Below are 22367 nucleotides of genomic sequence, written 5' to 3' on the forward strand. Positions count from 1 at the left end.
ATTCAGTTTCGATTTTATCCATTTATGAGGTGTTCGTGCTGGCACCCTCAACCCTCTCACGGTCGGAACAACTCTGATATTTTATTCCGAATATTGACAGATGATGTTATTCTGCTGGGAGGACACATCATGCAGTGAAGAGGTTGATGATGACTGTATATAATCTCTCCAGTTAGAAAAATCCCTCAACGTGAAAACAAAAGGGAAATCTGCTGTACGTCGTGGGATTCATTGCATTAGTTTTGAAATTTAACTTTGTTATCTGATGGTAGAAATTTAAACTACGTATGATGTGCTTACGCTTATAATGGGTCAAAGTATGGCCAAAACTGGAGTATAACACAGTTTCAGTATGTAGGTATACATTCTACGTAAAACTATTGACGGAGTTGTGAAATTTATACCTTTTGTTACCTGATTTGGTCAACCACAAACCCTTCTCTTCCATGATGACATTTATATATTATTTTTACTATGGCATCACTAGATTATTTTATTTAGGCCAGTTATGTGTTAAAAAGAGACTTCTCGGGGTAAAGGTGATTAAATTTATAACATTTAATAATTCCCTCTCTCTCTCTCTCTCTCTCTCTCTCTCTCTCTCTCTCTCTCTCTCTCTCTCTCTCTCTCTCTCTCTCTTTTTAAGTACCTATTCACACACTTAATTTTAGGACTATGAAGACCCTCTGTCTCCTTTCGGCACAAGCAGAGTGTCCGTGAATATTCCTTTATGTGTATTTATTTCTTCTTACATACAAATATTTTTGTTCACTTTACTGATGGCTCGTACAGACGGCATTTCTTTCCGCTCTTGCTACTTACAGACGATTTTATTCAACAAGGGAAAGACCTCCCGTCGTGAACAACTTAGAAAGTTCATTTAATCCTTACAGAATAATTGTCATTTTATTTTACTATTACTACCAGTACAGGATTTTACTAAGCTTTAAGAAAAGGGTAAAAAATCCTCCATTATGTCTTTCGGTACAATATTTATAATTTAATTATTTTTACCTACAAACCAAATTATTCAGATTTTGGAAGGGATCTCGTACTTCTTTTTCCAGATTTGTCCAGCTATCTTAGGATGATTTTAATGAGCTTAAGGAAGATCGATTGTAGAAACTCATTATTATCTATTCAGTAAATGCTGTTTTATGCAAAGAAGAAGGAACCAAAGGCCAGATTCCCGCAAGACTAAAATAAAAACAAATTAACAGAGCCAAATTCAAGATCCATTCATTTCGAGATGCCGTGACACTCCGTTTAAAAGACTAGACGTCATCTGTACTAGAAAGTACAGACAGAAGAAGACAGTTCCAGAGTTGACCTGTTGCATACATGAAGAACTTGGAGAAACGGTTAACTCTTGCACTGGAGAGTTAGACAGACAAGGGAATAGAGTTTGCTACGAAAAGCTGCTACTTGTCCTCCCTTAGTAGTGAAGGGATGAAAGTTGACAGTTCAAAGGGGCAATGACCATTGAAACCACGATATTAAGGAGATAAAGATGTAACAGTGCGGTTAAGTGGCAGAGGCTGTAGGTATACAGTAATAGAGTTAATGCAAAGAAAAGCCTTTGACTCCATCTTGTTGAGAAGAGCTGTATTTGAGGAGCATTCCCACACATGAGAATTGTACTCTACACAGGACGAATAAAACTCCAGAATAGTCAACAAGTGTCCAGAAGTAAAGAATGCACGTAGTTGGCTTCGCACACCTAATCTATTGACAGCAGGTTTTACAAGAGAGGTAGCATGATCTTTCAAAGATAAATCCTGAGAAAATGAAACCAGAGTATGTTGAAAGATGATGTAGGTTTGAGTTGGATATTACTAGAAATGAGAGGGTACTCCCTGGTGAAGACTGTGACGTATCAAAAGATGTAAGAACTGAGTTTTTGATGCATTAAAAACAACGATTACTTTTACCCTAATCAAAGATATGAGCCAAGTTAGACATTAAGCGTGCCATACCTTCGCCCCTTGTTTGTTGAAGAACTGCTAAGATGGGTGCTGCGAAAAGCAGATTGAAAGGTGATAGGTGGAGTAATCAGCTTATGAGTGGATAGGGGTAGATGTATAACTTGGAGGGACATTGACGAATAGGAGGAAGAGAGTTGGTGACAGGACAGAGCTCTGAAGAACACCATTATTGATAGCTCTAGAAGAAGAACGGTGGCTGTCTACAACGGCAGCTATAGAGCCACCAGAAAGGAAATTAGAAATGAAGGCACAGATAGAAGGCAAGAAAGCAAAAGAGGGCAGCTTGGAAATTAGATTTATGCTAGACTTCACTGAAAGCCTTTGGGATGTCAAAGTGCCTAAAGAAGGATGACCAGGAGTCTGAAGGGAAGGTGAAAAGATCGCCAGTGGAGTATATTTGGCAAAACCTAAACAGGAAATCAGAAAAGAAGGTTCTGATACGGAAGGTAATCTATTAATTTATTTTTTGGTGAAAATAAACCCCAAAACCTTAGAAATACAGGAAGTTAAAGCAATTAGGTGAAGTTAGGGGGCTGGGAATGATCACTTTTCTCTCAGCAAGAACGAAAGGTACATATCGATAGACAAAGGCAAAAGAGTTTACCTAGGCAGGGTGTAAGCACAGAAGCACAGTTCTTGAGGACAACACGGGGGTCCCCATCCGGCCCATGTACCTTGTTAGTATTGAGGCCAGTTGGGGTAGAATGAAGACGGGCACCGGAACTTGGTTCTGGCTGGTTAGTTGTGGCCGGAACTTAAAATTTTATGAAGTTCCGGTTCCGACCGGAACTTTAGAAAAATAACCGGCCGGAACTTGAACGTTTAATTTATGTTACCGGACCAACTTTTCTTATTCTACTTTTTTTTTCCCAGCCATGTCGTAAAATATTTATTCTTACCCGTCACGTTCATCAAAATACATAAAAGTATTTTTTGGTTAATGATATACTTGAAATGTATATGTAAAGAAAGTAGTACAAAATTTCAAAATATGCACTGTATGACAATAACTGATCAAAAGAAAAATATTTTTCCTTCTCTTTCAACATGATAAAACTTAAAGATATATTTATTCATTGGTTTAGTATTTACTTGCTAGCATCTGAGAGAGGGAAGAGTAAACGATTGTGGTGCAGGAAAAGATGTTCTCCAGTCCGAGGTAGAAAGTGTGTACGTTTCTCCTCATATACATTGCTAGCTTCAGAAAACGGTCTTTCAGAGTAGACTAAAGAAGCAGGACAGGACAGATACTTTCTTGCAGCTTTGGAAATTATAGGATAAACTATTCGAAACTCCTTCGAATGTTTCATGGGATCCTTGTCCCTGTTGCTATTTCCGGGAATGCTCGTCGGTGAAGAAGTGACTGTGCGGCCTTATTCATTACCAACATCCACGGCTTTACCACAAATTTAAACTCAGTTCATTTTTTCCTTCAGTCCGTATCCCCTTTGGCCCTTTTCCTCACAGAAGCACAAATCTCACCGTCTACCGATATATCTCCATTTTGTTTTCCCGGTTACCATCTCCTTACAAACTTCTGTAACAAGGGCGGCACCTGTTGTTATATCAAATCCCAATATGCAGTTGACACTATTTTAAACTTCACTTCATCCAGTTTTGATTACTCATTATATAAATTAAATTGCCAAAACATTACCAAATATATTTGTGTAGTTTATCGTTCACCCAATGCTTTTTCGGAACCCAGTGTATTTGATTCCATATCCACTCCGTTGAGTAACCTTGACCTTGCCCTTGGCACCGAAATTACCATTTTGGGTGATTTTAACATACACAATGTTGAATGGTTATTGCATTCTGCCCAGACTGACGACGCTGGTCTAGAGTGCAAGCAGTTTGCGGAATCGTTTAATCTCACCCAGTTGGTAAAGCAACCAACCAGAATACCTGATAATCCTGACCATAATGCCCATCTCTTGGATTTATTCTTGACAAATAATCCAGATCAGTACCGGATAGACCACAGTCTCATCAAAGCCTCATTAGTTGACCCTCCCACACCTCCCCGTTCTGAACCTGTCAGGGTGACCCGATGGCACTTTGATAGGGCAGACTGAGATGGCTTTAGACATTATCTTGCTGATGTTCCATGGCAGTCTTTCTTCTCTAGTGATCTCAATTCTATCCAGTCCCACATTTGCAACTTAATACTAGCTGGTATGGATTTATTCATACCAAGTAAACAGTTCACTAAAAGATCGAACACTCCAAAATGGTTTAATGGCAACTGTGCCAGACACAACAGCCCAAAAGTCATTAGCATATAACTCTTACTTAAAATCAAAAACATCTGAATCACTCTTCCAATTGAAAATTGCTAGAAATCATGCAAAAGCTGTATTAAATCTATCTAAATCAAACTTCTTCAAAAGTAAGCCTCAAAACTACTTAACAACCCTAATGACAATTGAATATTCTGGTCAACTCTTAATTCTTTCATTAATAACTTTAATAAGTCATCTTCCATTCCCCCTCTAAAATCTTCTGATGGCGACATTACAAATGACCCACGTGGGAAAGCAGATATCTTTGCCAGTACCTTTGCCAGAAACTCTACCATAGACGATACCAGCCAAAATGTCCCAGTACTGGAACTTGATTCTCCCGAAATTGCCCCACTTAAAATATAGACAAGATACGTAAAATCTGTTATGTCTTGTCATGCTATGTCTATGTCATGCTATGTCTATGTCATGCTATGTCTGTTAAGTTGGTGCTGATCTTAGAGGTGGTAATAATGCCATTTGCCCTTTTTCCCATTTTAAGTATATTTAAGAAAAGAATTCATCCTGTGCCGAACTTTGTGTTCGAATCTGTCAGTTATCAAACCGACCTGATGAAAGGGTTGGCTGTTTATTGAAGAGGGAGTGAGAATAAAACCAGCAGTCGAAGAGGTTGTCTTCCTCCTTCCCTTGCCTGTGCCCAGACTTTATTACAAGCTATCTAGGCATTCTCTCGCATCTTATGATGGACGGAAGTGATAGTGGCAAACCGGCATCGTCAACCTCAGCCCGAGGAGACAGCCTTACGATGGAACTTCGTCTGATCCCGGAATTTGACGGTACTTCGCACTCGGTGGTAGAGTGGATCGAAAAGCTGGAGCTGGTTTGTCGGCTACGAGGGATCTCTGATCTACACACCATTGTGCCACTGCGACTCACAGGCGGGGCTTTCTCTGTTTATCAGCAGCTCAGCAACGTAGACAAGGGGAACTTCGACACCATAAAGGATGCACTAACCTCGGCATTTGCTGCAGACAAGTTTGTTGCCTATGAGCAGTTTGTGGACCTTAGGCTGCGTGATGGCGAGTCTGTTGACGTGTACTTGGCTGACCTGCGCCACCTGGCTACACGATTTGGAGGAATGACCGACGCCGGTCTATGTTGTGCTTTTTTAGCTGGTCTTCCAGAAGCTGTTCGCCACATTCTGAGAGCTGGTTCACGCATGGAAACTATGGATATTAGCCAACTTCTGAACCGTGCTCGAGTTGTTCTAGCGGATAATTACCTCGATGATGGGGCATCAGCACAACCAGCCGGCTCCAGACAGCACACAGTGGCTCCTGCATTAGTTGGTGTTGGTGGTGTGCGCTGCCATTCCTGTAACCAGCCGAACCACTACGCTCGTGACTGCCAGGCTGGACGCAGTGTGCGCAGAGGTAGAGGTGGGTGAGGTAATGTGCGCTGCTTCAGATGCGGGGGATGAGGCCACATCGCTACCTCATGCCCTTCGGGAAATGGATCAGGAGAGGTGGGACCAGCACCAGCCTCCTCTCCAGACCGTCAGTGAGAGGCGCTTTACCAGTGACTCGCTTGGTTGTTGATGGAAAGAACTGTGATGCCCTGGTAGACACCGGCTGTACTCAGAGTATTGCACACGTTTCCATGTGCTCTCGCTGGACCAAAGGAAATATCAGTGTGAGGACAGTAAGCGGTGAGCTTTATATGTGTATGGGAACAGGTGTGGTAACAGTCCAGCTACTGTCAGGAGTGTCCATGTCTGTGAATGTGATTGTAGTGCCTTCCAAGCCGCTTAATTTTGACTTTATTCTGGGCATGAACGGTGTTGAAGCCCTGCAGGGAGTGACAGTGGATTCACCGGACAAAGTGCGATTTGGTATTGAGGAAGTGCAGGCTTCAGCCGTGACAGTACCTACCATACAACGAAATATTGTCGAGAGGGATTTTGAAGTAACATATGACAGTGCAGCTAAAAAGTGGAGAGTGTTGTGGAACTGGCGTGATAACTCAGAGCCTCCACGACTACTGAATACTGTCTCTGAATACAGGGTGCCGAATGAAGCTCGAAAAGAATATGAAAATGAACTGTGTGAATGGATTAAGGACGGATGGCTGGTTCCATACAACGAGAGTATACATGGCCCTGTGAAAGGAACTATCCCTCTGATGGCTGTCGTGCAGCAAAATAAGAAAAAAGTACGCCCTGTCCTTGATTTTCGTGAGTTGAATGCCCATCTTAATTTGCACACAGCTGAAGCGGACGTCTGCACTGAGAAGATACGGGAGTGGCACAGGCGTGGACAGAGGGTCGCTCTCATTGACTTGTGCAAGGCTTACCTACAGATACACGTTCACAGATCGCTATGGTCGTCCCAGACAGTGGTGTTCCGTGGGAGACGTTACTGTTTGACTAGACTGGGCTTTGGACTGAACATCGCACCACTAGTATTGAAGGAGGTCCTGAGTCGTGTGTGGAGCATGGACGAGATGATAAACTGCGCCACTTCACCATACCTAGACGATATTCTGGTGGACGAAAGTGTGGCGAGTGCAGCAGAAGTGGAATGTCACCTTAGTTGTCACGGCCTGCTCTGCAAACCTCCCGAGATTGTGTCTGAAGGAGCTCGTGTGCTGGGCATTAGAGTCTGGGGGGAGCACGATCGTCTCGTCCGGAAGCGTGATAACGGCGTTGGCAAGCTACCTGAAAAGTTGACTAGGCGGACAGTGTTTTCACTCTGGAGGCAGCTAACGAGTCACCTTCCTGTTTGTGGCTGGTTGCGAGTGGCGTCGTCGTACATTAAAAGATGGGCCAATGAGGTCACGACTACGTGGGACGACGAGATTAATGACCTCAGTTTGCACTCGATGCTTGCGGACACGTTGGAGCGGGTGAAGAACTCAGACCCGGCCCGAGGACGATGGGATGTGGCGGGAGACGAAGCTATACTATGGGTAGATGCAAGTTCACTCGCATTGGGAGCTGTGTTGGAGGTGAAAGGTGAAGTTATTGAAGACTCGTGTTGGTTACGACGGGACGAGTGCTCTCACATTAATCTTGCGGAGCTGGACGCTGTTATTAAGGGGATAAATCTTGCAATCTCCTGGAAGATGAAACAGCTGACTCTTATGACTGACTCAAGAACTGTGTTCCACTGGATCGCGGATGCTCTCTCAGGAAAACCTCGTTTGAAGACTAGAGCTTCCAGTGAAATGTTGATCCGTAGGCGCCTAGAGACTTTTAAATCTATCATCGTCGAGTATAATCTGTGTCTGGAAGTAAAGTTTGTGTCTTCTACTGAAAACAAAGCAGATGCACTAACACGAGTACCGAAGAGGTGGATGACACTAGCAAACAGGCAGACAAGCTGTGCAGCTGTTGCCAGTGTTTCAGACAGGGACATCGTTAACATTCATGAAACCAGCGGGCATCCCGGCATCAAGCGTACACTGTACTTCTGCAGAAGGCTCTATCCTACGGTTCAGAGGCAGCAGGTTCGCGGTGTTCTTCAGAGTTGTCAATAATGTCAATCCTTTGATCCGGCACCAGAGAAGTGGAAGAAAGGGGAGTTGGGGGTTTCAGAGATCTGGAGCAGAGTTAGCATGGACGTCTGTCATGTCAGAAACCAGCACTATTTGACGCTCATCGACTGCGGGCCAACACGTTATGCCATCTGGAAAAGACTCAGGCGGCAAGATGTCATCAGTGTTGTTGAACAGCTAGAGTCTGTGTTTTATGAACGTGGAGCACCTAAGGAGCTATTAACTGACAATGCTGCCAGCTTCCGTAGCTCAACGATCAAAGAGTTCGCCAGGCGTTGGGGTATGGTTGTCACGAATCAATTCGCGACATTTCCTTTTTGTGAGAAGCCACGAACTATTAGTGGAAAACTCACTGTGTATCGCTCAGTTAACCGTTTCTCTCTCCATTCCGGGGTATACTTTTCAAATAATTCGTCACCGTTTTCAAAAAGTGACCGATTTAATGCACGTCACTAAGTGCGCTACTGAGCGATACAATTGTTTCTTTATCGTTCGCCTCTGCTTGCATAAACCGTTAGCCACGCCTTCTTCCGGTGGCTCGTGCTTCCTGCCCATACATTATTTGAATTGAGTCTTGTGTTTGCTGTGACGGAGAAAGGGTCTGTGCTCAGAAGTGGAGAGGTCAGCTAGCACCCCAAGCTCCATTAGTACAGTTAATCCCAGCACTCCCACCTTAGTGGTGATACAAAGTATTCATCGACTGGTATTTCTTTTGTGTATTTTGTAGTTTTAAGAGCTTAGTTAAGGTGTTTTTCCTAGGCGTAAGTATTTAGCTTCTGTGTGAGTGAGCGAGTGCGTCTCATTGATTTGATTTGAAATGTAATGTTAAATTTATTTTTGTAATTAATAAATTTAACAGTTCTATTTCTTGAGCTTAATGTAGAGTAAATCTTGTTTCATTTCTCCATAATTAAGCTTATTTTCCATATAGCTCCTAGCTTGCATAAACGTTTTACTATTCATAACTGGTACTTAGACCAGTCTTGTTGTATTAACTAAAATCCGTTGTGCCAGGAGTTAATGCATCAGCAAGAACCTGATGTTATTATTATTAGTATTAGTTATTTATTGTCAGGGGTGATGTAACTTTCTCCAGAGGCTAACAGTACAGTAATTCAGCAATTGTGAGTAATTAGTCTCTGCTGTGTACTGTTGAGAAAGTTTATAAATTCTCGTTCTTAGAGAATCGTGCACAAGCCAGCGTAAAGTAATCGTTGCTTGATGTAGCAAGACAATCATTGTCTCTGCGCTTCAATATTATTGAATATAAATATCAATTTAAATAATATTTAACCATTTATATCAAAATTACTGTGATATTATAAAAACCCCGTGACAATTGGCGACCTCATTCCAGGATATTAACTCCTAGCTCTAAAGCTATTCACGAGATAGTGCTCACTCATTCATATTTAGGTATTTATCATTAAAGTTTATAGGCACAAGCTTGCTGGTGTTTACCCTTAATTTAGCAAGTGAATTTTGCTTTATCAATCCATAGAGTACTTAACTCTAGTTTATTCTTGGTAACGCCAGACGATTTTATTCGCTCCTGGGAAGTCGCCGTACCATTGTGTTTATTATTGAGTCTTCCCAGTCATTTACATTTTTATTTATTCTTTGCCAGTTAACTGGATAAGACTGGTCACCACTAGCTTGTGTCTGTATTCTTTACTTGTGTTTATTAGTATTCGTCGCTAAGCAGTCAGTACTCAATTTCGGGTTACTTAGTAAATTGAGCTAGCATCATGGCTACAACTGTATATGTACAGGAAGCCAAAGATATTGGTCTCACAGACCCAGAGAAAATACAGAGTTACGTTCTCTCACGGTTCAATTACGAGCAAGAACGTGAGAAAGATGCTCGTGAAGAGCGTAGGATTCAGCGCGAGTACGAGCGAGAACAGCGCGAATACGAGCGAGAACAGCGTGAGGAACGTGAAAGAGAGCGTGCTTATGAACAAGAGCAGCGTGAGAAACAGCGCGAATACGAGCAGAAACAACGCGAGCTCGAGTTAGAAAAAGAGCGACAACAGCGCGAACACGAGCGAGAACAGCGCGAATACGAGCGTGAACAACGCGAGCGAGAACGAGAACATGAACGTGCCGAACGTGAGGCACGAGAAAAACATGAACTTGAAATGATGAAGCTCAAGCGAGATTCCTTGGCTTCAGACACGTCTGGTGCAGTTGGTCAAAGCTCCACGAGCGTTCCCCCTGCACATGTCCTGGCGACCCCACGCATCAAGCTTCCTTCATACAAGGAAAGCGAGCGAATCGAGCCGTACATAGCTCGTTTTGAGGACATGGCAGACTTATATCAACTGGATGAGGCAGCTAAGCGGCTTCAGTTTCTTAGCCTATTTGAGGGCCCTGCCCTCGATATTCTCCACAGAATTCGTGGAGACAATCTCACATATGAGATGATGAAAGCTGCACTCATTAAGGCGTATGGTCTCACAGTAGACGACGCCAAAGTTCAGTTCATGCGAGCTCGTCTCCAAGACAAGGAGACAGCTGTTCAGTTCCTTGATCGTCTCACAGCTTACTTAAATGAGTGGATGGAGAAAGATGAAACTCCTTCCACGCGTGAGGGGATAATTGACCTTATGCTGCGTACACAGCTAGAGAGGTCGTGGCCTGCTGAGCTCATAGCACAGCTTAAGATCTGCCAGGTGAAAGATGCCAGCCAAATGGCAGAGAAGGCTGACGCATTCTTTACTGCATACGGGTATCAAGCTCGTAAGCAAAACACCTGGAGCAGAAAAGATACTGCTAAGTCTGGGAAGCCGTCTCAGACTGAATCCCAGCACCAAGGCCGTTCTCAGAGTAATGGTCAAGGTCCAAGCAAACCACAGAAGGACCAGGGGCAAAACACTCAGAAATCTGAGTGGAAGCGGTACAACAAGCACCCCAACCAGCAGCAGTTTCCCAAGCATCAGCAGCAATACAAGGACAAGCCACGTAACCCTCAGTCAGGTCAATTAGTGTATCGGAGGCAGGAGGCAAATGCAGCCTTCATTCCACAAGTACCCGGTGGTGTCATCTCTACCAGTACAGGTACTTCCCAACAGTTCGCAAGTCCCCCTCCGACCATGAACTCTCCTCAGACACCTAGTTCCCAGGGTGCCACGTTTGCTGCATCGGTTGTTCCGCAGTCTCATGAATGACTGGCTGCTACCTCCTCAGACCCTTCCACCAGCAACACTGCCTTTCTTGTTCAGCCAGGGTCTGTGGGAGGTGTTTCTGTAAATGTCCTGAGGGACAATGGTTCCTCAGGTTGCTCTGTTAAGCAGAGTTTAGTTCGGCCTGATGAGTATACAGGTCGACAGATCCAAGTTAGACTTATTGATGGATCAGTGAGATTGTTCCCTGAGGCACGTATCCAGGTGGCGTCTCCATTTTTCACTGGCTTGACAGCTGCAGTTGTCATGCCAGAACCTTTATTTGACCTCATTTTAGGCAACATACCTGGCATCAAAAATAGTTGTGCCGTAGATGTTGCTACGCAGACTTCGGCTGCTGCAATAACACGAGCCATGGCCAAGGCTCCAGATCGCGTCACTCCGTTGACCGTCGCAACGCCGCAAGATCTGATTCGTAGTCAAGATGTTGTCCAAGAACAACATTCTGACCCGACACTTGCTGCCGTGCGGAATAAACAAAAGGGTCGAGTGATTAAGTATTCACGGGGAGGTCGAGCCAAGTTCCTTCGCAAACAAGGACGGCTCTACCGTGAGTCACGAACACCCGAGGGCGAGGTTCGACTGCAGTTTGTCGTTCCCGCCAAGTACCGCCCAGCAGTGTTACAATGGGGTCATTGTTCAGTCTCAGGAGGTCACATGGGCAAAAGGAAGACCCAGGGCCGTATCCGAGCTGACTTTTTCTGGCCAGGGATGGGACGGGACATAGATAGTTTTGTCCGTTCTTGCAGTGTGTGCCAAAGTATCACCACTAATCAGGGACATGCCCTTCCTGTGCCATTTGTAACTACACCTGTAATCTCTGAGTCAGTTGAGAGACAGGGTAGTGGTGAAGTGGGTGCAGACCTGACGTCTCGCCCATTGGCCCCACAAGACACATTATGTCCAGGGCCTGTACATACATATTATGTATTGTAGGTTAAGGGGGAAGTTTGAGAGAGAACTCCGCAGAGGCGACTTGAGGCTATGGAAGACCCAAGTTTGCACAAGGATTCTCAGCTTCCCAATACTAATATAGTATTATAGGTTAAGGGGGAAGTTCGAGAGAGAACTCCGCAGAGGCGACTTGAGGCTATGGAAGACCCAAGTTTGCACAAGGATTCTCAGCTTTCCCATACTAATATAAGTATCGTAGGTTAAGGGGGAAGTTCGAGAGAGAACTCCGCAGAGGCGACTTGAGGCTATGGAAGACCCAAGTTTGCACAAGGATTCTCAGCTTCCCAATACTAATATAAGTATTGTAGGTTAAGGGGGAAGTTCGAGAGAGAACTCCGCAGAGGCGACTTGAGGCTATGGAAGACCCAAGTTTGCACAAGGATTCTCAGCTTTCCAATACTAATATAAGTATCGTAGGTTAAAGGGGAAGTTCGAGAGAGAACTCCGCAGAGGCGACTTGAGGCTATGGAAGACCCAAGTTTGCACAAGGATTCTCAGCTTCCCAATACTAATATAAGTATTGTAGGTTAAGGGGGAAGTTCGAGAGAGAACTCCGCAGAGGCGACTTGAGGCTATGGAAGACCCAAGTTTGCACAAGGATTCTCAGCTTTCCGGTACTAATATAAGTATTGTATTGTAGGTTAAGGGGGAAGAGAGAACTCCGCAGAGGCGACTTGAGGCTATGGAAGACCCAAGTTTGCACAAGGATTCTCAGCTTCCCGATATTAATATAAGTACTGTAGGTTAAGGCACAGGTTGAGGACCCGTGTGTGGTTCGAGGCTATGGCAGACCCGAGTTTGCACAGGGATTCTCAACTTGCCGACCATAATCGTGTGCTATAATTAATGGCGACCTCGAGTGTACTTTTCATAGCATGTACTGACTGCTAGCCAGAGAGAGTAATTGTAACATAATAAGAATTTTGTCTCATTGACACTTTTGATGCTCCACCTTAATTGGTTTTGCAGGTTCAGCAATGGGTGTAGCAGTTTTGCTGTGCGGGCCAGCTGATCGTCTGCCGCACGCTGCCGCCTCTTCTCCTCTGCCTTCGTCGTCGCCATATTATTTACTGTGTCATTTTACACGTAGGTACAGTTACACTACAACTGTCACACCTACACCGCGTATTACATACACCACGCTACACAACAATTAGTTGTCAGTGTAAATGTAGCGAATTTTCGCTCAGTTTGACCTGAGTACAGGATTTTCACCGTCGTCACGGAGTTTTTCCCTCAAGCTTGCTTCTATTAACGTAAATACGAGGTTTTTTCACTCACTGGCGACTGCGATTTTCTCCTGTAGCAGGATAGCACACACACCACAGTGTGAATCTTGTGTGACTGAGTTAGGATTTATATGTACGTATATTGAAATCATTCTTCTGAAGGAAGAAAGATTTAATTTTCATGGGGCGTAATGTCACGAATCAATTCGCGACATTTCCTTTTTGTGAGAAGCCACGAACTATTAGTGGAAAACTCACTGTGTATCGCTCAGTTAACCGTTTCTCTCTCCATTCCGGGGTATACTTTTCAAATAATTCGTCACCGTTTTCAAAAAGTGACCGATTTAATGCACGTCACTAAGTGCGCTACTGAGCGATACAATTGTTTCTTTATCGTTCGCCTCTGCTTGCATAAACCGTTAGCCACGCCTTCTTCCGGTGGCTCGTGCTTCCTGCCCATACATTATTTGAATTGAGTCTTGTGTTTGCTGTGACGGAGAAAGGGTCTGTGCTCAGAAGTGGAGAGGTCAGCTAGCACCCCAAGCTCCATTAGTACAGTTAATCCCAGCACTCCCACCTTAGTGGTGATACAAAGTATTCATCGACTGGTATTTCTTTTGTGTATTTTGTAGTTTTAAGAGCTTAGTTAAGGTGTTTTTCCTAGGCGTAAGTATTTAGCTTCTGTGTGAGTGAGCGAGTGCGTCTCATTGATTTGATTTGAAATGTAATGTTAAATTTATTTTTGTAATTAATAAATTTAACAGTTCTATTTCTTGAGCTTAATGTAGAGTAAATCTTGTTTCATTTCTCCATAATTAAGCTTATTTTCCATATAGCTCCTAGCTTGCATAAACGTTTTACTATTCATAACTGGTACTTAGACCAGTCTTGTTGTATTAACTAAAATCCGTTGTGCCAGGAGTTAATGCATCAGCAAGAACCTGATGTTATTATTATTAGTATTAGTTATTTATTGTCAGGGGTGATGTAACTTTCTCCAGAGGCTAACAGTACAGTAATTCAGCAATTGTGAGTAATTAGTCTCTGCTGTGTACTGTTGAGAAAGTTTATAAATTCTCGTTCTTAGAGAATCGTGCACAAGCCAGCGTAAAGTAATCGTTGCTTGATGTAGCAAGACAATCATTGTCTCTGCGCTTCAATATTATTGAATATAAATATCAATTTAAATAATATTTAACCATTTATATCAAAATTACTGTGATATTATAAAAACCCCGTGACAATGGTCATCAGGTATCGGTGTGCCAACGCTCCATCTGGTAATGGAATACCAGAGAGAAATCACCGAACCGTGAAAACTATACTGGCACGGAAAGGCTGTTCCGTAGCTGAAGCAGTGTACCGCTACAACGTTATGCCACGAGGTGATGATGCCTCATCTGCCCCTGCCAACCAGATATTTAGATACGAGGTCAGACTGCTGGGTATCGACGGAGTAACTCTGCAAGATCAGCCGGTGGAAGAACAACATCGCTTCAGCGTCGGTGATCGTGTATGGATCCGGCATCCCAGCAGACGCTGCGATTCTCAAAGCACAGAGGGCACAGTAACGCGAGTTGTATCTGTCCAGAACGTCGAGGTGGATGGTATGCCTCGTCATGTGCGTGACCTAAGGCTGGCAACATCGCTGTCTACTGCCCCAGAGGATTCACTAGCTGAAGAAAGCCCTGAATCAGAAACAGAAGATGATTTGCTAATCAATGTGAGAGGTCCTTCGAATGAGTCTACGTCAAGTGATACGTCAAGTGAAGACGAAGTAGATAGTCCAGGGAGACCACTGCCCCGTCGAGGTTCTAGGGAGCGCCGTCCAGTACGGCTGTTCCAATATAGTGATCTTTAGAAGATCAGGGGGGAGTGTTATGTCTTGTCATGCTATGTCTATGTCATGCTATGTCTATGTCATGCTATGTCTATGTCATGCTATGTCTATGTCATGCTATGTCTATGTCATGCTATGTCTATGTCATGCTATGTCTATGTCATGCTCTGTCTGTCATGCTATGTCTATGTCATGCTATGTCTCTCATGCTATGTCTATGTCATGCTATGTCTGTTAAGTTGGTGCTGATCTTAGAGGTGGTAATAATGCCATTTGCCCTTTTTCCCATTTTATGTATATTTAAGAAAAGAATTCATCCTGTGCCGAACTTTGTGTTCGAATCTGTCAGTTATCAAACCGACCTGATGAAAGGGTTGGCTGTTTATTGACGAGGGAGTGAGAATAAAACCAGCAGTCGAAGAGGTTGTCTTCCTCCTTCCCTTGCCTGTGCCCAGACTTTATTACAAAATCCATCCTAGACAATTTACCTACCAACAAAGCTCCAGGCCCAGATGGAATTCCGCCAATTGTTTTGAAAAAATGTTCCCCTGAACTTGCCTCTGTCCTAGCTATATTATTCAGACTATGCATATGTACTTCTTTATTCCCAAATTCATGGAAGGAAGCCAATATCCACCCAATTCCGAAGAAAGGAAGTTCGTCTGACCCCTCCAACTACAGACCAATAGCTGTCACATCTTCTCTTGGTAAGGTATTTGAAACTTTAATTAATACGCACATTGTTAAACATCTTGAATCCAACAACTTAATAAGTGATAGACAATATGGTTTTTGCCACAAAAGATCCACCATTGACATACTCAATCTCTTAAATCTTTTTGGAGAAACTCATGCAGTAGCTCTTGATATCTCTAAGGCTTTCGACAGAGTATGGCACTGTTCTCTGCTGTCCAAACTCCCTTGTTATGGACTAACGTCTTTTGTTCCTTTGATTTCTTCATATCTTAGTGACAGGAAAATAAGAGTAAAAGTAGATGATGTATATTCCAATTTCCACTCAGTTAACACCGGCGTGCCGCAGGGATCAGTTCTGACGGCAACCCTATTTCTGGTTCATATTAATGATCTCTTATCTGTCATCCACAATCCCATTCACTCATATGCAGATGACTCAACACTACATAGTTCATTCACACTCAGACATCCATTTACAAAGTCTAATATCTTTTTTTTTTTTTTTTTTTTTTTTAAATAACAGAACGGAGGAAGGAAAAACAAATAGGGAAAAAAAATAATCCATACACCAGATTACTGGTGTCCTCTGTTCATAAAATATCTGTAACAGTTAGACTTGAACAGTTGTAGGTTGAAATTTGGAGGAAAACAACTCTGGGGAAGCGAGTTCCAGAGAGATGCAGCCCTCAGCTGGACCCCTCTGATAGGCAGAAGTTCTGCAATATGGTTGAGTGACATTCCAGTCATGAGCGCTACCAGATGCCCGTGTAGCACGAGGGAAGGCATGGAGAGGAGGCACCATGGACGCAACTTCGTCTGAGCATTTGCCAAAAAAATATCTGTAAAATAATGCAAGGGAGGCAACATTCCTTCTTACTTGCAGGGGAGGTAGTTTATATGTAATGGCAGGGTTGTTAATGATTCTAACAGCTTTATTCTGAATTTTGTCTAGTTGTCCTAATGCAACCTCTCCACAACCATCCCACAAGGGTGAGCAATATTCAAGCTGAGAGCGCACATGACTCTTATAAATTATAGCCAACTGCTCATCGGCAAAGAAGTTACGGACTCTGTACAATAATCCAAGTTTCTTTGAGGCGGTTTTAGCAAGTGATCTGACATGAGAGGTCCAGCTGAGGGCACTGCTAAGTGAGACACCAAGAATTTCAATACTTTTGGAGATGGGAATATTAGTAGCACTGAAGGTAATGTACGAATCTGGCAATATCTGTCTATTAGTAAACTGTATATATTTAGTTTTACTAGCATTAAAAGAGACAAGGTTGTTTTGTCCCCATTCACTGATTGTAGATAGATCTTGATTTATAGAGATGGCTGTACTGAGTTGAGAGGTAGAGATATTAGACTTTGTAATTGGATGTCTGAGTGTGAATGAACTATGTAGTGTTGAGTCATCTGCATATGAGTGAATGGGATTGTGAGTGACAGATAAGAGATCATTAATATGAACCAGAAATAGGGTTGGCGCCAGAACTGATCCCTGCGGCACGCCGGCGTTAATTGAGTGAAAATTCGAATATACATCATCTACTTTTACTCTTATTTTCCTGTCACTAAGATAAGAAGAAATCAAAGGAACAAAAGACGTTAGTCCATAGCAAGGGAGTTTGGACAGCAGGGAACGGTGCCATACTCTGTCGAAAGCTTTAGAGATATCAAGAGCTACTGCATGAGTTTCTCCAAAAAGATCAATTGACTGATGGATCGTATGAGTTAAGAGATTGAGTATGTCAATGGTGGATCTTTCGCGGCGAAAACCATATTGTCTATCACTAATTAAGTTGTTGGATTCAAGATGTTTAACAATATGCTTATTAATTAAAGTTTCAAATACCTTACCAAGAGAAGATGTGACAGCTATTGGTCTGTAATTGGAGGGGTCAGACGAACTTCCTTTCTTCGGAACTGGGTGGATATTGGCTTCTTTCCATGAATTTGGGAATAAAGAAGTACGTATGCATAGTCTGAATAATTTAGCTAGGACAGAGGCAAGTTCAGGGGAACACTTTTTCAAAACAATTGGCGGAATTCCATCTGGGCCTGGAGCTTTGTTGGTAGGTAAATTGTCTAGGATGGATTTTACAAATCTTGTCTGTATTTTAAGTGGGGCAATTTCAGGAGAATCAAGTTCCAGTACTGAGACATTCTGGCTGGTATCATCTATGGTAGAGTTTCTTGCAAAGGTACTAGCAAAGATATCTGCTTTCCCACGTGGGTCATTTGTAATATTGCCATCTGAAGATTTTAGTGGGGAAATGGAAGATGACTTGTTAACGTTATTATTGAAAGAATTAAGAGTTGACCAGAATATTATATTGTCATTAGGGTTGTTAAGTAGTTTTGATGCTTGCTTTTGAAGAAAGTTTGATTTAGATAGATTTAATACAGCTTTTGCATGATTTCTAGCAATTTTAAATTGGGAGAGTGATTCAGATGTTTTTGATTTTAAGTAAGAGTTATATGCTAATGACTTTTGGGCTGTTGCTCTGGCACAATTGCCATCAAACCATTTTGGAGAGTTCGATCTTTTAGTGAATTGTTGACTTGGTATGAATAAATCCATACCAGCTAGTATTAAGTCGCAAATGTGGGACTGGGTAGAATTGGGATCACTAGACAAGAAAGACTGCCATGGAACATCAGCAAAATAATTTCTAAATCCATCCCAGTCTGCCCTGTCAAAGTGCCATCGGGTCACCCTGACAGGTTCGGAATGGGGAGGTGTAGGAGGGTTAACTAATGAGGCTTTGATGAGATTGTGGTCAGAGGATCCAAGTGGTGACAGTACCTCTATCCTGTATTGATCTGGATTATTTGTCAAGAATAGGTCCAAGAGATGGGCATTATGGTCAGGATTATCAGGTATTCTGGTTGGTTGCTTTACCAACTGGGTGAGATTAAATAATTCCGCAAACGGCTCGCATTCTAGACCAGCGTCGTCAGTCCGGGCAGAATGCAATAACCATTCAACATTGTGTATGTTAAAATCACCCAAAATGGTAATTTCATTGTCAAGGTCAAGGTCAAGGTTACTCAACTGAGTGGATATGGAATCAAATACACTGGGTTCTGAAGAAGCATTGGGGGAACGATAAACTACACAGATATATTTGGCAATGTTTTGGCAATTTAATTTATATAATGAGTAATCAAAACTGGATGAAGTGAAGTTTAAAATAGTATCAACTGCATATTGGGATTGGATATAACAACAAGTGCCGCCCTTGTTTCAGAAGTTTGTAAGGAGATGGTGACCGGGAAAGCAAAATGGAGATATATCGGTAGAGGGTGAGATTTGTGGTTCTGTGAGGAAAAGGGCCAAAGGGGATATGGACTGAAGGAAAAAATGAACTGAGTTTAAATTTGTGGTAAGGCCGCGAATGTTGGTAAAGAATAAGGCCGTACCGTCACCTCTTCGCCGATGAGCATTACCGGAAATAGCAACAGTCGCTGCCGGCACAGTCGCTTGATGGCGACCGAGAGGACCCTGTGCCTCCAGCCCTACCCTGCCGGTGGTGGCAATCCGAGGTACCACCTCATTTGATTGTAAAATTGCAGCGGCCATTACTAAAGATGTGAATAGAAGGTGTGATATGTTATGTGCATGTAGTGTGGTGTAGACAGTTGAAGGTAGAGGTATTATGAGAGCATGCTGGCCTACTCTCTGTGTAAATGAATGCACTGAAAATGTTCAGAAAAGGGAGATGGTCAGGATCAAGTCCTGAGGGCTGGTGAAACGGGAGCTCCAGCTCTCCCTATCACCAGCTTACCATCAACCTCGGGAGTACTGCCCTGTTCAACTGGTGCTACAGTCTACTCCACCTCTCAACTCAGTACAGCCATCTCCATAAATCAAGATCTATCTACAATCAGTGAATGGGGACAAAACAACCTTGCCTCTTTTGATGCTAGTAAAACTAAATATATACAGTTTACTAATAGACAGATATTGCCAGATTCGTACATTACCTTCAGTGCTACTAATATTCCCATCTCCAAAAGTATTGAAATTCTTGGAGTCTCACTTAACAGTGCCCTCAGCTGGACCTCTCATGTCAGATCACTTGCTAAAACTGCCTCAAAGAAACTTGGATTATTGTACAGAGTCCGTAACTTCTTCTCCGATGAGCAGTTAGCTATAATTTATAAGAGTCATGTGCGCTCTCAGCTTGAATATTGCTCACCCTTGTGGAATGGTTGTGGAGAGGTTGCATTAAGACAACAAGACAAAATTCAGAATAAAGCTGTTAGAATCATTAACAACCCTGCCATTACAAATAAACTACCTCCCCTGCAAGTAAGAAGAAATGTTGCCTCCCTTGCATTATTTTACAGATATTTTTTTGGCAAATGCTCAGACGAAGTTGCGTCCATGGTGCCACCTCTCCATGCCTTCCCTCGTGCCAAATGGGCATCTGGTAGTGCTCATGGCTGGAATGTCACTCAGCCATATTGCAGAACTTCTGCCTATCTAAATTCTTTCATTCCCCGAACTGCATCTCTCTGGAACTCGCTTCACCAGAATTGTTTCCCTCCAAATTTCAACCCACAACTGTTCAAGTCTAATTGTTACAGATATTTTATGAACAGAGGACACCAGTAATCTGGTGTATGGATTTTTTTTTTTTTACTAATTTGTTTTTCCTTCCTGCGTTCTGTTATTTATAAAAAAAAAAAAATACTGGACTATTGACGTAAAGGTAATAGATAATATTTTACATCAATTTAACATAATATATGCACCTATAAAAATTATTAAATTGAAAAAAAAAGGAAAAAGAAAGCAGCATAGGTTAAGAAGCATGAGAGGTGAATGAATGTCAAATATTATATGTATGTATTTCTTCCACACCAAATTATGTGTGGTAATATTGTTACCTCACAAGTTCACTATTCCACACCTCTGGGTGTAGCTGTTAGCTAAAAAGTACACAATACACATGCTTCCTTAGGTACCATCTCAGCAGCTGGTCACGAGGAAACGGACTTCGTGACAGAGTTGCCATATCTAGACCATACCCTGCTGTAGAAAGCTAAATTTTGTGAATTTTATTACCAAAATCAGCTTTTCAATACCAAACTTTTCTTTATCAAATTTACATATACACTTCACTGGAAGCCAGATCATCACGAATTATCTAATTACATGAGTTTTGAGGAGCAAGTTATACCAACTGTGAGAAAACTTCTGTTATATATATATATATATATATATATATATATATATATATATATATATATATATATATATATATATATATATATATATATATATATACAAATAATGCTAATGCCTAGGGCTCCTGAGTGACTGGGTGTGTCTTGATCCTGAAGCATTCCTGTCAAACACACATGCCTTGCCACACACGTACATGCATTTTCATATTTTTTCACATAATGGTATTTAGGTTTTACTAGTTATTAAAGTATTTATGATAGGTTGGTTGATATTTCTTTAACTACATATTTAGTAATAATGCTATGTATTTTACACATAGGAAAATAAAAGGTGGATGTAATTTCATCTTACCTTTAAGCACACAATAGTGCCCCTCCCCGTAAAACAGGTAACTCAAAGTCAAGTGGCCACCCCTTACAGGATTATAGCGTCTGGCAATAGATAGATAGATAGATAGACATTTGTATGTTTGGGGGTCAAGAATTTTTTATTCCACAAGTTCACTCCCAGTTCCGGTTCCGACAGGAACTGATATGCTGGTTCCGGTGAATCCCTAGTAAAAAGTACATCAGTTGAAGAAATTTTTATGCTTGGCCTAAGGAAGGCAGAGAGGGGAAGTGACGGAAGGACAGCACTGGAACTGTCTAAAGTGAAACTGGAGGAGAACGTTTGAGCAAAGATTTCTGCCTTTTCAGTAGAAGAAAAAGTTATGGAGCCATCAGAGTGGAAAACAGAAAGGAAGGATGATGAAGTAAAGTTGCTAGAGAGGTTTTTTGCAAGGTATCAGATGGAGTCGAAGGAATCTGAGTCAGAGAGTTCAGAGCATCTAGTACATTCTTAGCAGGGCAAAGAACAGACTTAGCACGGTTCCAGGTTGAGAAATTGAAGAGATTCATTAGTGGTTTGAGTTAGCTGGTATCTTATGTAGTTCTTCTCCTTGTTGTGGGCAGCATTAGAACAAGCATGATTAGTATTTTTTCTTTTCATTCGTCACAGGCTAAGAGAAGGGAATGTATGCCCCCATGCCCAAGAGAATAATCTGCGTAATGTGCAAGCCACACTTAATGTAGATGTCTCTTTGCCATGAAAGTAGTAATCATTCCATGGAAAATTGAAGCAGCACTCCCTGAGGGCCTCCCAGTCACCACCTCCAAAGTATCACAGCCACTGCTTCTTTGGAGGGTCCACTGATTTTCTGGTGCAAAAGAAAAGCTTAATGTGATAAGGTTGTGATCAGAGGAGCCCAACAGAGAGAAAAGATTAACTGTGTAAGCAGAAGGATTAGTTGTAGGGAAGAGGTCAAATATGTTGGAACTCTTTCCAATGCAGTCAGCGATGTGGGAAGGGTGCGTATTAGCTGCTCTAGATGATTATGGATAGAAAAGGTGGATTAGTGAAAGAACAGGAAAGCCAAGAAGTGGTGAACTTCGAAATCACCTAGAATGGAGAGTTCAGAGGATGGAGAAATTGATAGGAT

At 42.4% G+C, this 22367-nt stretch overlaps 3 protein-coding genes across 3 annotated transcripts; all 3 read left to right on the forward strand.

Annotated features, from left to right (window-relative positions):
* The first annotated feature begins 5036 nt into the window (after positions 1 to 5036).
* Positions 5037 to 5678, forward strand: LOC145411624 (uncharacterized). The gene has a single exon (XM_080281632.1). The coding sequence runs from the start codon at positions 5037 to 5039 to the stop codon at positions 5676 to 5678; it is 642 nt and encodes a 213-aa protein (XP_080137758.1).
* Positions 5679 to 5707: 29 nt separating this feature from the next.
* Positions 5708 to 7768, forward strand: LOC145411625 (uncharacterized). The gene has a single exon (XM_080281633.1). The coding sequence runs from the start codon at positions 5708 to 5710 to the stop codon at positions 7766 to 7768; it is 2061 nt and encodes a 686-aa protein (XP_080137759.1).
* A 78-nt stretch (positions 7769 to 7846) lies between these two features.
* LOC145411627 (uncharacterized) lies at positions 7847 to 15015 on the forward strand. Its single transcript, XM_080281634.1, has 2 exons — positions 7847 to 8049; positions 14409 to 15015. The coding sequence occupies exons 1-2, from the start codon at positions 7847 to 7849 to the stop codon at positions 15013 to 15015; spliced, it is 810 nt and encodes a 269-aa protein (XP_080137760.1).
* The last annotated feature ends 7352 nt before the right edge of the window (positions 15016 to 22367 follow it).

The sequence above is a fragment of the Coenobita brevimanus genome, chromosome 90, assembly GCF_032717465.1.
Source record: "Coenobita brevimanus isolate Jiangsu-jjx chromosome 90, ASM3271746v2, whole genome shotgun sequence".
NCBI classification, from domain to species: Eukaryota; Metazoa; Arthropoda; class Malacostraca; order Decapoda; family Coenobitidae; genus Coenobita; species Coenobita brevimanus.